This window comes from Marmota flaviventris, chromosome 5, assembly GCF_047511675.1.
Source record: "Marmota flaviventris isolate mMarFla1 chromosome 5, mMarFla1.hap1, whole genome shotgun sequence".
Lineage (NCBI taxonomy): Eukaryota > Metazoa > Chordata > Mammalia > Rodentia > Sciuridae > Marmota > Marmota flaviventris.
Window position 1 is genome coordinate 147,372,766 of NC_092502.1, and position 19,154 is coordinate 147,391,919.

Consider the following 19,154-nt stretch of genomic DNA (forward strand, 5'->3'; position numbering starts at 1 on the left):
AACTATGTTAAGTCAAAATTCAAATACTTAACCAAAAGGAAGGCAAAGTTTTTATGTGTGACCCATTTGTTTGATTATAGAGACGGTTTACTATATTTACTGAGGAAAAATAAAGTCCATATTGTATTTAAAACAAAAAGATTTCTTTTAAAAATCAAATATTTTCCATGAAAATACTGTTTCCTTCCTTAATCACGGGAAGTTTTGATGAGAACTTGACATAACATTACTTTTCTTCACCTTGCAATATTTGGTTCTTCATATACATATTTCAATGAAAATTATATCAGATTAACTTTTTGTATAATATTAATTGTATTTTTTATTATAATTAATACACACATATAAAAAGATGACAAATATAAAGATCATGAAAAAAATAAATATAATATCTAATTCTACTACCCATATTATTCCTAATATGACATTTAAATTAATCAATTTTAATGTTCAAGAAAATTGATATATGTACATAAAATGACATGTAGCATAAAATGAAAGTGTTGCACATAAATATATTTAACATGTAATTATGTATAACATAGTTTTACCACTCTTATTTCACATAAAAGTTTGTATTTTATTAAGAGAATATTAATATTTTAAATTCAAAGAGATTGAGGAGAAAGATACATGGATATAAACAAGGCTAAGACATTATTTGACCATAAAGCTAGCTATTTATCTTAATTTATAAATATAAAGAAACATCCTGACCATTCAGACCATAAGTCATGCTCTTTCAATTGTACCTATGTAGGAGAGCAGAAGAATAATTCAAATTAATGGGTATTCCAAAAGTCCCGAGAATTGGCTTTGGAATACATATTTGTTCTTACATTTGAATATAGATATATCAGATTTGGGAATTCACATCAAACAAATTACTGAACCTATTCCTGTGAAAGCTTGACCCTGAAGGAGCTGAGGAAATCATCTGTTCTTCTGTTTTGGGAATACACTAATCATCTGTCTTACTAATATAAAGTCCTAGTTCAGGTAGAATTACACATTTTCTGTAAATGTAGGATTCAAGCAATGTTTTTGCTTAGTCATAATCACACAAGGAATTACATAGAAACAACTTGATTGATCAGCAATGGAAATGCCAACTGAAAGTAAACTCAAAAGGCTGTATTTTGCATTTTCTGCCTTCTAAAATACAGTGAAACCTTCTTAATGCAAAACATAGAAGATGGAAGAATGGGTTTTGAATTAACTAGCTTTCCATTATCTGATTTTTATTATGAAGCAACCAGGTAGCTGATTGACTAGAAAATAGCAGTTGCTTTGAATTTTGTATTATTTTGAGTAAAATGATATCAGGCTTAATGAAATTTTACTGTAATTCACTCTTTTGGGAGTATTAAACAATGCAGATCCTAAAGATAACCTTATCCATGTATTTGTACTTCATGAAATGTTTGCCCACACTAAGTGGTAGGACAGTAGACTTAACTTGGGTGTGTGGAGCATTTGCTCTTTGAGAACAGAAAGGCAAGGTATGAGAATAGTGGTTGTTGCCTGGTCTTCTAAGATATGTGAGGGTTTGATAGGGAACCTGGGAGAAAGATGGTAGTTTTAGTGTAAACCTACCAACAGCACTGAGGTGTTTTCTTCACCAGCCCTGTCTTTTCAAAGGTCAAGTGCTTCCAGCATGGCCACTGGGGCGATGTTTCACCATCAAAAGGCACAATGGTCAGTCAGTGCTACTTTGTGTAGGAGTTTTTTGTTGTTATTATTGTTGTTTGTTTGTTTGTTTTAGTTACTGAAGAAAAGAGGTAGAACAACCTTGCAGTTTTGCTGCCTTCATAATTTGGAATAGTAGGCCACCATGAAGACACCAAACACTTTCTTTCTTCTTTTTAAACTTTTTTTTTTATATACTGGGGATTGAACTTAGGGGTACTCGACCACTGAGTCACATTCCCATCCCTATTTTGTATTTTATTTATTTTTGTGGTGTTGGGGATTGAACCCAGGGCCTATGCATGCAAGGCAAGCACTCTACCAACTGAGCTATCTCCCCAGCCCACCAAACGCTTTCTTGAGTTCTCCTGAAGTAAGCATCATGCATGCATGATTTAAACTTAATTGGAACTCGGCTCAAGTCACCTGCAAAGTTAGCCTCACAATGTCCAAGAGGAGCTGATGTCCCTAAGACCTGATGAAATTACTTCCTGTAATCATTGTACCTAAAGGTACCATTCTATGGAGGTTCCAGGACAATATTACTAAGGATTTGAGGAATATAGTTTAATGCTCATCTGTAGGCACATGAGAATAGAGGAGGGGGAAAATACCTACTGATTTCCTTGTTATTAAGCTATTAAAATCTGCCTTATGAAGTTTTGAGATGTTCTATGTAGGGGAAAAGAAACTAACTTAGTGTTCATTCTGTTTTATCCTTAAAAAAAAATCTTCCATAGTAAAATTGGCCTTTTTAAAATTGTACTATGTTTAAATTGTACTATGTTCTATGATTTTTTAAAACACATGAATAGATTTGTGTCATCACCATCAACACAATGAAGATGCAGAACACTTCTGTCAACCCCCCAAAACTCCTCTTTTGTTATCCCTCCATAGTCACACTCACTTCTTCTAGCCCCTACTCCTAACCGTTCCCTGATCTTTCTCTATCCCTGTTGTGTTGTCTTTTCAAGAATGTCATTAAAGGTCTCATATAGTCTGTAACTTTTTTTTTTTACCCCTATGCTTTCTCCTAGAAGTTGTGTACTTTTCTGTTTATGTTTAGGTCTACGACACATTTTAAGCTAATTTTTCTGTAATAGAGTAGGTATAAGTTAAGACAGAGAAAACTAGTGTGAAGCAAGGGAGTGCCATAAAGCTATCTTTAAATTTTTGATATTTTATTCATCACAGATGTTATTATTATTAAAATAATGAAGTTTCTTATAGTAAAAGTCTGTTAATATGAGAAATCCATGATGAATAAAATACTAACATTTTAAATAAAAATGTGATATCAACAATGCTGTACCAACCTGTTTTGGAGTCTGAGGAAAAAGGAAAATTCAGTTGGATTGATACTATCTTTATTTAAAATTTGATATTTTATACATCATAGAGTTATTATTTTTTTAATTTCAAAAGTATTTTTTTCTGTGGAGGACCAGAGTTAGGGAATGATAAACTTACTTCTCTTTAGTGGTACCTCTCATTCTGGGCTTCTTCCCTGTTCTACCTGCTGCTTTTACTTTTCAGAGTTAAGTAAGTATACCTTGCCTCCTGTCAAGGTTTTATAACCTCATTCAGAGGAAGAGACTGAGTGGAGTGTGTTTCCTCTGTTACCCAGAACCAATTAGAAGCATTTTTTACACTGAAAATATTACAGTTGTAATGGAAAGCACAAAATGAAACTGTGGAAATTCCAGCTCATGTGCCCAGGAGGAAGCCTGTGAGTTAGCTGCACATTTGGAGGGATATTCACATGGTAGGAAATAAAATAATGTCATTGATCATGGGGTGAGTCACCTCTCTTACTCTGACTTTGTATTTCCCTGACTAACTATGCCACAGGTAGAGCTACTGGCTTTTGCTTAATTAGCTGATGTTTGCTGTTAGGCATGCTTTGCTCTCGGTGTTTTCCAGAGTCTGTCTCTTTGCCTACCTGAGAACTGACTTAACTCTCTTATATAAGAATCAGGCTTACTTTTAACAGGAGATTTTATTACCTCCCTAAAGAGTTCACATTTAACCCCCCCTCTACTTCACATTCTCATGTTTAGAGCCTACATCCTTGACTCTGGTCCTCATGGACTTGGAGAACAGCTGGTCAACATCCTCTATTTCCTTGAAGATTATAAAGTTGCTGTTCAGTATTCTCTTGTCTAAGTGAACTAAACTTAATCTTTCTTTTTCTTTCTTTTTTTTTGGTTAAAATTTCCTTGTGGATCATATTTTCTTAGGACTACTATTATCTTTGATAATTTTGTCCACGACATTTCTAAATTCTCCGGTGAACAAATTAGAGTAAGGGTTTTATTGGGCTAAAAGTGGTGTGTGTGTGTGTGTGTGTGTGTAGACATCATATTCCTAATACTTGGAATTAACACATGGCACGTAGTTGATATATGGTGAAAATGTTTTTGCTTTATTATTTTATTGTAATATGTTCTTATTGGGACTTAAACTAATTGACCTCTCACTTTTTCTTGTTTTTGTTTCCTTTTTATAGTTTTAAAAAATTAATTTGGAATTTCATAGAATAAATATATTCGCTTTTAGATTTGATGAAAGGAGAGCACATTTAATTTTATTTGCTTCTTTACAACTTGAGATTGATGATCATTTTTTCACACTTACTAAAAATAGCTGTGTTTTGAGTTCAATGAAGGAAACTCAAATGTGCCACCCTTGCTTAAAATATTGGTAATTTAAACTCTAATGAGTATAATTTGTTTTTAGTTGTTATTTTTTTAAAATATATTTTTCAGTTTTTGGTGGACACAACATCTTTATTTTTTTTATTTTTATGTGGTGCTGAGGATGGAACCCAGCGCCCCGCGCATGCCAGGCAAGCACGTTACCACTTGAGCCACATCCCCAGCCCCTAGTTGTTATTATTAATGAATATTTTTTATAAAACATTGTGCTGTGAAGTAAAAATTATTTGTTGGGAATTTGACATTTTTTTAAAAAGTCTAATCATTATTCTTCCTTAGGAGACACATACTGATATGCTTATCACTTCATTTATTTTCTTTTTTTAAAAAAAACAACTTTGTAAATTTGTCTTTTTAAACAGTAGATTCTTAATTTGCAGTTGCAATTATTTAGATTCTGTATTCAACATTCTCTGAAATGTTTACCATAGGATTTCAAATTTTAATCCTGTATAATAAGGTATCTTTTCTTATATTCATCTCTTTGACATTTGGGAAGTTACAATGTAAAGTGAAGGGCCAATCATGTGGGGCCTTGGTTTTCATGAACAAAAGAAAGAGGACCAGAAGGAGGGCTTGTCAAGTTTCATAGTTTATGAATTTACTAGTGCATTTAGTCCCGTAACAGGCTATATCAGTAACAAGCTACTTATTGGTGTCAGTATTTCCAAGTAAATGGTTTTTACTTCAATTTCTAGTTTTTCAGAACCATTTAAATAGTCAGTGTTTCCCTTTTATTTAAACAGAAACTTTTTTCTACTTCTCTGCACAAGAATTTATGTTTTATTTAACAGGTGTTTAAACTTACCTACTTTTCCTTATATAGACACATTGGCCATGAATGGCAAAGCTGGATGAAGAATCAACCACAAGATAATATAAACCTGAGGGATGAATATACTTAACTCCTTATAAAATATCAGAGAGACATAAAAACCTGGGTTTGTAGAAGTTTAGAGATCTCAGAAAGAGACACTGTCTTTATATGATGTGTAAACATATAACACAATAATGACGAGTGCTCCAGCGTCTGATCCCAGCATCATATGTTTTGTGCATTGATGAGCCAGGGAAAGAACTTTGTGTCTTTTAAGATTTCCTGACATATTTTTCTCTCACAACATGAACGTGATAAATGATCTTAGGTAATAAGTTTTCCAGCTGTTCTATCAGAACTCTGGCCAAACTTTCACAATTAAATATAGTGTGGGGAAGAATGAGGGCTATAATTAGCATATATCCCAGGATGGTGATTGTCCCTTCCTGGAGTGATAGATCATAGTCTAGGAGGAGGAGTTGTGAGACCCCCAAAAGGCTAAATAAAAGAATATGACATATAAAACATCTTGATCTGTACCACACTAATATAAATAACATTTTATATGTTATCTATATAGGAAGATTCAGCTTTTCCTGTGTGTTTTTGGTTTTACATACTTAATTTTAAAGACTTGACATGCATATAGTTCTTATCTGCTAGCTAAGAATTGGATAAACTTTATGTATTTGTGCTTTGTTCATACAGATGAAGGAGTGGGGTTATTATTTTTATTTCCATCTCCAACTGTTGGTAAATGGAGAAAGGGAAAGGGGCCTGAATCTGTGTAGATTGATTTAGGAGAGATGTGCATAGGTAGTGCTTCCAAGCTTTCCCCCAACCTGGTCCCTGTGACAAATGGTAATATGTAATATACACAGATATGACTGATTTTGCTGGAAATAACTAACGTGAGGTTCTAGTGCCCTCAGCCCTACTCATGCATGAGGGTTCCATGTCCTGTAACCCATTCTGTGCCCACCAGTGGGAAATTTTGCTGCTTCTCAGTGGATTCCCTGAATGGGGCCTGAATGATATGAACCATGAAGATGACCACCCACCTATGTTGCACACCCTATGGACTCCAGCTTCAGCTTCCTGTTTGTTTCCTGCTCCCAGACTAGCATTAATAAGAGTAATTACCAGACTCTCTTCAGTCATTATTTGTGCTTTCTTTGCCTTCATAAATTATCAAGTAACAGAATTGGAACAAACTTAACATTTAGTGTTTTGAATTAGATGAAGAAAATTGTGTTTAATTTTCTTACCCAAGAGACCTTCCATTTTCTCTGAGAACTTTTTCTTGTGATGAAATTCTTTAGGCAAGTTTATCAGATACAGATGTGATTTATTTAGTGCCAAGGACAATTACCAGGTTCCAGATTTTTGCTGATTTGATAGTTACCTTAATTTTAGAGCCTAGACTGTGAGTAAATAGATTTTAATAAATGCATTTTCCATGGGTTTTATGGGAATTAATTTGATAATTAGATGCCAATTTTATAAGCATAATCTATGTATCTGTATCAAATATTTATAGCAGGTGCTGAGCAATACTTCCTTGCTTGGTTTTTCTGTACTGACCTTTACATTAAAATTCTGTGGTGTTTTTTCTTGTCACCATTGGGCTTCTGTGTCTGGCTTATCAGATAGAGAATTATTTGGGACTGATATGAGAGATTTCCAGCAAGATGACAGTTGCTAAAAGTCTGGTCCATGGTAGGGCTTCCTTGGAGTTGGAGGATTGAGGAAGGGAAAAAGCCGTGTGTTCATTTACAGAAATGTCTGCCTTTAGTCTCTGGCATTCAGGGATATCTCCATGGAGATCAGGTGGGTGTTTTGAGTGTTATTTATTGGAGACAGAGTTTTACTCATCAGATTTTCTGTCTGAATTTAGAGGAAAGAGGCCAAACTCCCTGATCCACTCAGGCTGCAAAGTCATCCCAAGTTTTGGAAAAGCCAGGCTTTGAGAAGGAATGGAGGGAACAAGGACAGGACAAATATCCTGAAAAAATTGAAGCAATTCCCACATAATTCTTCTATTTCCCTGGCCCAGTTTAATATAGAAAACAATTTTTCCTTCTCCACAAATTAAGTCTCATGCTTATGGAAATCTGAAGAAAGTTATTTCTCCAGTACCTTCCTGGTTTAATCTGCCTTCTTTTTATTTGTTTTGGGCTCAAATCTTGATCTGCACTCTCAGCTTTGGAGATTGCACCCATGGTCATTCAAATATATTGGATAGTCCTAAGGATGTCCATAACTCTTAAGGCTTATTTTATATAAGTCTTCTTTAATATAAGTCTACAAAATTGTGTGACATTCTACTTCACAGACAGGTGTTAGGCTCTTTATTTGAAAAATCTAAAGATGCTTGTTCTCCCAAGAATCACTGTGTTAGCTTAACTATTCTTGTACTCTATAACAGAAACCAAACATGAAAAAAACAGATGGAGTTTGGTTTACAGTGTGGGTCAGCAGCTGGGAAGGATCAGGAAATGATGTTTCAACATGATCATGTTTAAGGCATAAAATTATGAAGGATGTTGGGCTTCTTTTAGCATGTATAGTAGAATGAGGGTGGTGTTTGGATATGTACAATACAGACATCTAAGATATTGTACAGGCATTGACTTCTTTTATAGTAACATTGTGAACTGGTGTGCTTTTGTTTTTATGGCTTTAGTGATACTATCTACTACCCTCCACCTCAAAGTTTCTGGGGAATAAACCCAGGGCCTTATAAATGCTAAGCAAGCACTCTACCACTGAGCCACATCCCCAGCTCCCATCCCCAGTTATATTTTAATATAAGCTTGTAAAAATTTCTAAGTTAGGTGAGTTTGGAAATGATTAAAAATATCCTACCTTCCTTCTTCCCCATCTTTCAAAAGGGACCTTGAATGGTTAAGTATTTTAAGGGAATGAACCATGGAATGAGAGAAACCTTCCCATCCAAACGAGGTCCCCTATGTGTAAGTTGTGTTACCTTGGAAAAGTTACCGCCCAAAGCCTCAGTTTCTTCACCTATGAACTGGATGAGATTAATAATTTTGAAGTATTGTTGTGAGGGCTCAATTTCATTAAATTAAGTTTTGGAAACCTAATATTTCCCTTTCTACTATGTCCTAAAATATAAGTCCATTTCTCTCTTTGGTTTCCTCATCCTCCTTTCTTTATTTGCTTCCATGATTTCACTTAAAGTAAACCAAAAACCACAGAAATAAATTATTTGGAATTTTTTGTGGCCATTTCACTTTTGCTAATGGGTAATTCAAAATTCCTGTATTGGAATTGTGCCACTGCTGATTGTACACAGTGCTTCTTTGTTCACAGCCCACCCCTCCCCCCTTTCTTTTGGTCTCTCCAGGGAGGAGAGATCTCTGTGTTGAGCACATTTAGTTCTTATAACTCCTTCTGACCATCTTACTTGTAGCCTCCAACCGTGGTTATCATGTCCTAGTGGCTGTTGGAGCTCAGTACATTTTGGGCCATTTATGGTTGCTCTGTACCGCCAAGTTCTAAAGCTAAAATAAGAGTGGGCTTTGGTTTAAAGAGTAAAACTAATTTTTTATTAAAACGGAGTTCAGTTTTGGCAGTTAAAGGAAACTTCATAGTTTGGTAAGATGAAATTGATAAGTGCCAGAATAAAATGCTTTATCAATTTAATTAAACAAATCATATTAAAATATGTAGGCTAATTTCAGAATCTACTTCTTTGCATTGCAGTGGCCTTCTACCATTTGAATCTTATGATGCAATGTGAGGGTGTTGCCTTTGATCATATAGATCTGGTGTCCTGATGTTCTTTCCTGATCCTTTGACTCACATGTGCTTCCTACCTTCCATCTGCTGCATTACTCAATAAATCTGTAGATCTGAATGTTTTGCCAAAGAAGCACCTCTTGAGGAACAGGATGAGGGAGTTTGGGGTGGTTGGTTGACTGAGTGATTGCACTCTAAGTATTTATAGCTCATCTGTCTTCTAATGGCTCCTTAGGCTTCTAGCAGGCACGTGTCCATTGTTGTTGAGCAAAGCCCAGTATGAATGTTTGACAAGTTAGCAGCGTGGCAGCTCTGCTTGCTTCTCAGGCCTGCTGCTGTCTCGGGGATTGTTTGGTTTGGCAGATGGCCAGCTCTCTGCTATAAGATGCATTTCCTTGACAGGACAAAGTGTGGAGCCGCATTAGCTGCAAAGTTTACAAAGGTTAGCTAAACACACACAATAAATATTAATAAACAAGAAAGGCCCACCCACCTTTGACTTTGAATTCTGTTTCTTCGTTCTGTGTTTTGGAATCCCTGTAGTATTTGATTAATAACCAGTCTTAGGGTAATTGAGCTTTAAGTATTCTTTGCCTAATTTAGACTGCTCACAGGCCCCTCATTGGCTACTTTGGTGACTCATTGCCACAGTGGACAGATCTCTGGAATGACTGTTTAGCTCAAGGGGTCTTATTGCCTCTCCCTGCTTTGGAATGAAAAGAGGGTAAATGTGCTTCTTTGTAAGAGCTTATATGCTCACCAGTCATGTATGCCTTAAAGCTCTGGAGGATCAAGGATGTGTACAGGAATAGAGGTGCAGTGCCCTTAGACTCCCTGGAAAGCAATCAGATATTGGTCTGTTGGCCTGAGCAGTTGCCTCTCTCTAACATTTACACCCTCAGCAAAGAGGGAGAGAGTAACAGTAACCTGCTGCCCCTGGAAACTGCCTATTTGGCTGGGTGTCTTGGAATTTATCAGGCCTACATTGTGGATCTTTTCCAAATCTGCACCCTGCTCACTTGAAAACATATTTGAGCACCAGTAATCTTAGATGCTTAGCCAGACCTCTGGAGAACCAAGGAAGAGAAATAACTCTAATACTATATCTTTAAGAATGTCCTGGGGCCATTTGTATGTGACTGAGATTTCTAGGATCACTGAAAAGCCCCTTTTCATTGTCTTGTATTATTAGTGTACATCTTTTCTCTGGGACTACATTAGGAAGAACTAATCTGGCTGCATTTATAAAATATCTGAATATAATAATTATATGGAGAAATAAAATTATTCCTCAGGGAGTATACTGATTTTAGCTTGTAAATTGTTGCCCACTCTACCTAGCAAAGCATCCCATTTAGTCATGGATTTAGGGTGAACTGTAGCTTTTCATTCACTCCTTCAGGACACATTTGCTGTGCATTGAACACTACCCTAGGCACTTTGAATACATTGCCAAACAAAACAAAATTGGCCATAGAGCATATATTCTGGTGGGCAAGGCAAACAAAAGCATAATTAATGAATGAATATTTTGTGAAAAGATGATGCATTATATGAAGAAAAAGAAAAAGCAGTAAGGGGAGTTGTGTTTTAAATAGGGTGGACTGAGTAGTGTTGACATTTAAACAGAGTTTTAAAGAGATGAGTCTTGGCTCAGATTAACTTATTCTATTAAACAGGGTTACACAAGCATGATGTTAGGAAGTTTTGTTTGTGACTCTCCTCATGTTTCCATATACCTGGCTGTGACTATCAGGAAGTTTCCAGTGGTCTAGGCATGGCTCTCAAATTAGTCCCAGAAGCAGAGCACCTGGAAATCAGTCTGCACTTTGCAGAAATCAGTTTGCACTTTGTGAACTATTGTTGTACCTAATTCTACCTTACCATCCAGGAGCAGTTTTATTAGGAGAAAATTTGAATTTTATACACATACCTATTAAAGTTGGTTCTGTAAACATATGCACAAAGCAGCAATAACCAAAAAAAAAAAAAAAAAAAAAAAAAGAAAAGAGAAGGGAAGGAAAAACCAAACTGTCAAACTAAATATAATTTATTATTTTCAAGTTTTTCTATTAATAAGAAGTCACTATTGTATATCTTAGCATCTTTTAGCACTTGTTGGCAGACATTGAGCAGCAGGCATCCTAGATTCAAGGAAAGCTGTAGGAAAAGAAAAAAAAAATGGAAACCTGCCCTTTTATCTTAATTTCTCCTCTACTGATGGAAAAAGCACAAACATTTTTGTTTGATTTTTTTCCCATAGACCAACTCTGTTCTCTTCATTGGTGCAGAGATTAGAAGCACTATCCTGGAGTATGGTCAGGAATTAGTAGTTGCACAGGCTCTTTTTAGCTTCCTCCTTGGCTTTTCTGGAATCTCAGAGGATTTGTAGCCATTTAACTATATGCATATTTTTTTGCCACTTGGATGAGAGAATTGCTATCAAAAGGGATCTAGGGATTCCCAAATAATCTGTCTTAATGAAATTGTGAGATGGTTAGAGACAAGGAACTAAAGGAAATCAGCCCAAGGTAGATAGGTCACAAAGGTTGTATAATTTTCATTTTACCATTGGAATCATAAAATGGCAATATCTAATTTTTACCCTTTCTCCCCTCAGTCCTAGTGCATAGCTTGATGAATAAGCAATTATTAATAAATGTTGAATTAATCCTTCCACTTAATTCTTGCCCTACCAGAGTAGTGCTGTAGAGACCAGTACATGGTGTTGCTGCTTGCCAATGTTAACTTCATCTTTTTTCCCTCTATTTCTGTTCATGCTGTCCCTCACACCTCTGCCCTCTTACTACAGACAAAAGTTAAAAACAGGTTGCAATTCTCATTCAGAATTCGTTGTTCTTTACGACCCTAGAACACCACTTATTTTCCTCTTTAGAAATGAATTCAGAGGATCATAGCTTCCCATAACTCTTTTTTAAAACAGCTTTTTGTTTAGGTTAATATCAAGTTTTGTATTGTGTACCTCTGTTTTGCTTCTGCCAATGCCCTGCTGTTTTATCTCATAGATAGAGATTATTAAGTGCCTACCAATATGTATTCCTTCTGAACAAAGCTTCATGAGATTTGAATCTTTGTGAACTAAAAACAGTAACCACCTGGTCTCAATCTGCAGTCCAGAGGGACATATTGTATGTGTAAAAGCGTGAAACACTGAGATCTAAATCTGCAGTGGTAAGTGTAACTGAGTCATGCAGATTCGGCATTTCCCGATGCCAGCCTCACATGGTAATGGAGCTGGGCAGCCTAACTTTGTGGTTTCAAGGCTGTCAGGAAAACAGGGTAAGTCAGGAAGAGAACATCTTAAGTGATGGAATGGAATCTAGCCTCAAGCATACAACCTTATAATTTAGAAGATGTCCTAAAAGTTACAGGTTATTATCAGAATTATATTTGATTTTCCCCATTTTTATTAGGCCTCTTTATTGACTTCCATGCCTTTACTTTTCAGAGTGTTGTGCGCTGTCTGTGGCATCCAAAGTTGAACCAGATCATGGTTGGAACTGGAAATGGATTGGCGAAGGTCTATTATGACCCCAATAAGAGTCAGAGGTATTTCATTAAGTATCACCTGTTTTAGATGGATGCCAACAACTGGGGGGAGGGCTTCTTTTCACCCCTGCTTTAATTTATTTTTCCCTTTGATGGGGAGCACCCTTTTAGAAAATGCAGCTGGCACAGAGTAAAGCCTCAAACTCCTAGCATTGTGCTTTAAAGAGGATTTAGATATCACCCTTGATCCATACTGAATTTAAAGTGATAGTTTCCTGGGGATTTGCAGTTCTTTAGCTGAAATGTTGAGTGCAAGGGGGAAGCAAGTCCTGCCCACTTTGCATACCACCCTGGACAGTGGCATTAGCAGTGATGCATGTGAGGGATTAACAAAGAAGGCAACTAACCACTTACAGGAAATGGGAATGGCTTGTCCATTTTGTTACCTTTCTTTTTGGCTTTTAGTAGGTAACCAGTTTGGATGTTTGGAAAGGTTGTTCTCTGCTAGCAGAAGGGTACAGCACAAATGCTTTTTCCTCAAATCCCCAGGCCTACCCAGATGTCAAACTTAAGCATGTTAGTGTTTTTCCAAGGTCTGAAAACTTCAGGAAAGGCTGTCAGTCCCTCAGGTATTTCCATTTTCTTTGGGCACAAGAATAGACTTATGTTACCACTTTCAAAAAGATTGTTTATTTCTGTCTCTTATGGTACAGTCACTGATTTTTCTTTAGAGGGAGCATCAGATAGCTGGAATTAAAATTCACATGTTAGGGCCTTGAGTTGTGGCTCAGTGGTAGAGCACTTGCCTAGCATGTGTGAGGCCCTGGGTTTGATTCTCGGCATCGCAATAAATAAATGAATAAAATGAAGGTTTGTCAACATCTAAAAATATATTTTTAAAAAATTCACATGTTAGATTCACCTGTTTTGAGTCTCACATACTTTCTGAGGAAAGGAAAGTCATCCTCTTATTAAATGAATATTCATTGACCATAATTTTGCTATATGTGGAAGAAGACATCCCTAATCCTTTCTGGGCTAGAGTTGGAACCTGACCCTATAAAATAAAGTTATATATTATTATACTTAATGTCTACGGCCATACCACCCTGAACGCGCCCGATCTCGTCTCATATTATTATACTTAAGAATAAGTAAGATTTCTTTTCATAACAAAGAGATTGAAAATGCTAATGTTATTAGTATAAACCAGCGTCGTTTCACTTGAGAAAGTGATAAGCCTTATTTGAGAAGAATTCATTAAGAAGGGTGCTATCTTTATTTGAAATCTTTACGAAATTTGCTTATTTATATTTGTTTCTCCTAAAAGGGATAGTTCAGCATGGCTATGGCTAAGGTGAAGTAATGTGTTCTAAGCACACTTTTGGTTGATCCCACACATTCTTGGGCTGTAGCCCCTTGGCAATACTGCCAAGCCAACTCTGTTCCAGACACTTGTACTTTTGTATTTGAGATGTGGACATATGCCACTTGGGGTGTAGACCACCCAGGCTGCTTCCATCTGGGATATAAATGTTGAACCCTATGGCCTTTAAAGTGTAAAGGGTGGTTAATTTTGTTAGTATTTCTTTAGCATATTAAGTTTTTAAGTAAGTTTTATAGGTTTTCTTTTTTTTAACTTGTGTCCTGGTGCCCCCATACCTCTCTAGCCCTTTTACTTGTTAGTGACCTCTGACAGACATGCATGTCTGTTAGTTTAATAATCCCTATCACTGAGGCCCCATCTGTTGTTCTCCCTCAGAAAGTCCAGGATTTGACAAGACAGTGCACGGGGTGTGTTCCTCAAAGTATCTGATGCTTTCAACATAGACTTTCTGTTCCTAAAACCAAATAAATAAAATAATTTTTTATTCATCCCTCAGGGGAGCAAAATTATGTGTGGTTAAAACTCAGCGGAAGGCGAAACAAGCTGAGACTCTAACCCAGGACTACATCATCACTCGTAAGTTAGCATGCCTCTCAGTCATATGTCTCACTACCTCTCTCTTAAAAGCCGTCAGAGTTCAGGTGTATATCACAAAATCTCCCATCGTGTGCACAGAAGCACAAATCACATAACCTCTAACCCCTTCAGCTTGTGACTCATCATGGCCTCACATACCTTCCAACACAATGTGAAGAGCCTATTTGAGCCTATTGCATTGCTCTATGGCAGTCTTTTAAAGAACAATGGACTATTCTATGAATTAAGAAAAAAGAGTGCTGGTCTTAGAATCAGGAGGCCTGGAGCTAGGTGTGGTGCAAGCCTGTAATCTCAGTGACTTACACAACTGAGGCAGGAGGGGCACAAGTTCAAGGCCAGCCTTGGCAACTTAGCAAGACCCTTTCTCAAAAAAGTAAAAAAGGTCTGGGTATGTACCTCAGTGGTAAAGTTTCTCTGAGTTCAGTCCCCAGTACCAAAAATAGAATCAGGAGTCTCCGGTTTGTCCTGTTGCACTGTGGACTGACAATGTGAGGTTGAGTGACTGAAATTCATCAGGAGAGCTTGGAGACTAGATGAAGGGTCTCTTGCAGTTCCCTCTGAAATGTGTGACCATGTGCTAGACCAATCTGGAGGCTTTATATCTAAAATAACAATCAGGAGTATGAACAGAAAGCTTACCAGGGCAGAGTGACTTTTCTCAGTTCTGTTACACAAACTCTTTAATCTGATAGATCTGTATTCCCAGAGCCATGGCCTCTGACCTGTAATAGGTGATGTCTAGAAGGAAATCTAGGATGTGACGGCAATTATTAGTGAGTGGCCTTGTGGACTTTCTCAGTGTCTCCCTGTAAAGCCCAGGGGGCGCTATACTGCTGGGTTTCTCCCTTGTGGTGGGTCTCACATAAGACCAAGTCCTTTGGAGCTTATGATCAGTCATGAGATCCCATGACACTTTTTGCAAGAGTAGAAGTGTTAAAGTCGGTGTCATAACCAGCCCAGCTCATGTAATTACACGCGGCCTACTTAAATTCCTGCCATCGTTTGAAGTGAAAAGCTATTTTTCCCCCTCCTAAAAATACTGTGTGTTGTGCTGCCTGACAGAGTGACGGGTGGCTGTTTCTCAGCTCCCCGGACTCGAAGCAAGCATAGTCTGGCCCTGCTTGGCAGTAGGGGTAGAGGGTAGGAGAGGATGTTGGAAGCGTTTTTGAGGTGTTAGAGATATTTCATTAGTTTTTAAAAAATTCCTTAAACATTTATATTCATTATCCTGATACTCTTTTCTTTTAAAAGAGGTTTTAATCTGTGAGAAAGGGCTGAAATTATGGTGGCTAAGAATAAGATGGTTATTAAATATTTCCCTCCAGTAATCTTCTCCCTCTCCCCCAGAATTTTTGTTCTGTTTACCTTTTAAATTCTAATACTCTTTTGTTTTCTGAAATTTAATTCTGAGATTGAGCAAACACCCAACAGCAATTGAACAACTATAACTTTGATTTTTATCATCTTGTATTGTGCACCATGTAGAAGGAGGGGTAAGGCCCCATCAGTCTCCAGGCCAGGAGAATCAGGCACCCCTGCATTCAGGGCAACCTTTATCCCAGTTTCAGTGGGATAAGTGCTCCTCCCTTCCGGTTACTCAGTGTTGTCAACTCCTCCTGAGAGGTGGTCACATTTCAGAAACGTGTGAAGTGAGTCCAGTGTTTATGAGGCATCTGAGGAAACTTTGGGGCTGACAGGCAAGCTATTGGCATTACTCACATTTGGGTCCTGTAAGAAAAAATAAAGAGGCAGTCCCCAATAGGGTTTCTTTTCAAAACCAAAGAAATTAAATTTTAATTGTTACCCATTGTTTGGGAGACAGGGATCCTCACCAATGTTTCTGTGACAGATTTTGATGGTGTTTCCTGAGTGCCATTAACTGCCAGGAGAGATGAGTCTGGTAGCAGACAAAATTGGCTAATTGGTTACAGTAAGACTGTCTTTTATTATTAGATGAAGGCTGTCATTATGACTTCCATTTCATCTTTCAGTTAGTCATGCTTCAGCTATGTTTTTGGATGAAAAGTTGTTATTATAATGAAATTTTTCAAATGTGACTTCTTGCAGCTCATGCCTTGCCTATGTTCCGCGAGCCCCGCCAACGGAGTACCAGAAAACAGCTGGAGAAGGACAGACTGGACCCCCTAAAGTCACACAAACCTGAACCTCCTGTAGCAGGCCCAGGTGACTGTGATCCAACTAGTGACCTGCAGAGGGGGTGAGGGGCAGGGTGAGGTCACTGATACAGATATGGGAAAATCTTTTGGTCCTTGTTGCTTATCTTCAGAGAGATTTTACTAGATTGATGTTTTCAAATGTTTTATTTTTAATAACCAGAACATTTCCCCTAAAGATCTAATGCAGAATTGCAGTGTGTGAAGTTGGTAAAGATGTACTGTGCTAAGTGGGAGGGGGAGCCTGGGCCCCTTTCTGCTGTCTCCAACTTAAGCCCTGTAGGTAGTAGAACTCTGGGGCTCCTTGGAACATGGCATTAAAACCATTCCTCTAATATTGGCTTAATGTACAACATGGGGCACTTTGACCAGAATCCAGGCTAGCTTAGGTTTCATACAAGGCAGAAGGTGGCCATCCTTTAGTTCAGTGTTGAGAAAATGGAGCTGCCCAAATCACTTGAAGATGAGTAAAAATCCTTAGAGTTTTCAAGAAAATGGGTGTCGGAATTAAGCAAAGCAGCATCAGTTATTTTACAACACACACACCTTCACTGGAATTCTACTTTGTGCCATCACCCTGTGTAGTTTCCATTGGTGTTATGCTCCCAAGTCTGTAGCTTTTGACTTGGTCACTCATCTGAGCCTGAGCTTTAGACCTCTATCTATTGGCCTTTCAGCACTGAAAATATTTCATGTGTCTACTTCTATTAACTTTTTTCATTTTTATCCTAACCAAAGTTCCTAAATAACATTCTTGCCTGAGTTGTTGCAGAACCCTTCTTCATAGGTGAGGTATTTCAAGTCACTTCCTGTTGCTTTTCCACCTCCATCATCTTATACATAGCTTTATCTCCATCCCCTCTAGCTTTCACATTGCTACTGTCTTCAAACTTTCATGAGCTTCCTGCTGTGCACTTCTATTTCCAGAGGGTGAAGGTTCTCCATGTCTCACTCTAACACATCTTTGTAGCTTTAAACCTCACTTCTCCCTTATTCTGACCTTCTGATAAACTGTTGGTTCCCTCCTGGCCCCACTCTTTGAATTTCTCTTTCCACGTTTTTATGCTTATCCATTCTGTTTTTTTGAAAATGGCATTCCTTGCCTTCTGAGCCTCCCTGAAATGAATCCATTGCTTTCAGAAAGATCTGTGCACCACCCCAGCCTCAAGTGCTGTACTTCCTCTAAGTGCCCTAATAATTATTGGCCACACAACTTCTCTGACAGTTAATTTTCTGTGCCTTTTAAAAAGTTTCTTCCTGATTATCTTTTTAAAAAGTTGGACATTTTTGGAGTACTAGGGAAGATGCTAGTGGTTAGGGACTCAGTTGGGAACAAATCCTTGCCCTTAAGGAGATTCTTGTCCACTAGGACAATTACAGTACCCTAAAATAATGTTAATCTATATGACCATTTCTTTTGTTTTCTCTAATAATGCCCAGGAGATTGTCTATAAAGTACTTGAAAATATGGGAAGATAAATTTGTTTAACATTAAAATAGCATCTAATTAATATTGGTTATTGAATTTTAAGTGTTCATGCTAGAGGAAATTTTTTTAAATATATATTTTTAGTTGTAGTTGGAAACAATACCTTTATTTCATTTATTTATTTATTTTCATGTGGTGCTGAGGATCGAACCCAGAGCCTTGCACATGCTAGGCGAGTGCTCTACTGCTGAGCCATAACCCCAGCTTGCTGGAGGAAATGTGTTTTAAGGCAAATTATTTGTAATTCATTACTCATTCTGTAAGTTAAGCAACTAAGATATAACAATCTTTTCAAGTCTCTTTCTATTTAAAAACTTTATGGGAAAATTGCAGTTTGATGATTTCTTTCTTTGGTTCTGATTATTATGATGGCTGAAAGGATTATACGCAAGTGTTGTTGAGATCATGTTCAGGTAAGCACAGTGTGCATGGGCTAGCAACATGTTGTCATGTTAGTGCTGTTTCTGATTTTTTTCCCCTTCTGAAACAGGTCGTGGTGGCCGAGTTGGAACCCATGGAGGCACTCTTTCTTCCTACATCGTGAAGAACATTGCTCTGGACAAGACTGATGACAGTAATCCCAGGGAAGCCATTTTGCGTCATGCCAAAGCAGCAGAAGACAACCCATATTGGGTTTCTCCAGCTTATTCCAAGTAAGAAAGTAATTCTTTAAATTAGAAATATTGGGGGCTTGAGGTGTAGCTAATGTGCTTAGCATGCATGAGGTCCTGGGTTCAATCCCCAGCTCTAAAAAGTAATTAAATAATTTTAAAATGGAAGAATGGTTTTTTTAATGAATTGGGAAGAACATAACAGTGGTATTTTGAAATTTTAACTTCCCCATGTCTTATTTTTTACCTGTTGAGGTCAGAAACTCAACAGTCTTAAACCCTAGGCATTTGTTTATGTTTTAAGACTCTTTAAGTTCTGGAATCTAGCTCAGTGGTAGAGTGCTTGCTTAGCATACTCAAGGCATTGGATTTGATCCCCAATACTCCCACCCCCC

The 19,154-nt window shown here is 37.4% G+C and overlaps 1 protein-coding gene across 3 annotated transcripts in view; it reads left to right on the forward strand.

Annotated features, from left to right (window-relative positions):
- The window catches only part of Wdr70 (WD repeat domain 70), a 289,453-nt gene that overhangs the window by 246,811 nt on the left and 23,488 nt on the right, over positions 1 to 19,154 (forward strand). For all 3 annotated transcript variants that reach the window (XM_027936264.2, XM_071612680.1, XM_071612679.1), the window contains 4 exons: positions 12,461 to 12,561; positions 14,385 to 14,464; positions 16,553 to 16,669; positions 18,639 to 18,801. In XM_027936264.2, coding sequence (XP_027792065.1) covers positions 12,461 to 12,561; positions 14,385 to 14,464; positions 16,553 to 16,669; positions 18,639 to 18,801 — 461 coding nt within the window. The remainder of the gene's footprint in view (positions 1 to 12,460; positions 12,562 to 14,384; positions 14,465 to 16,552; positions 16,670 to 18,638; positions 18,802 to 19,154) is intronic.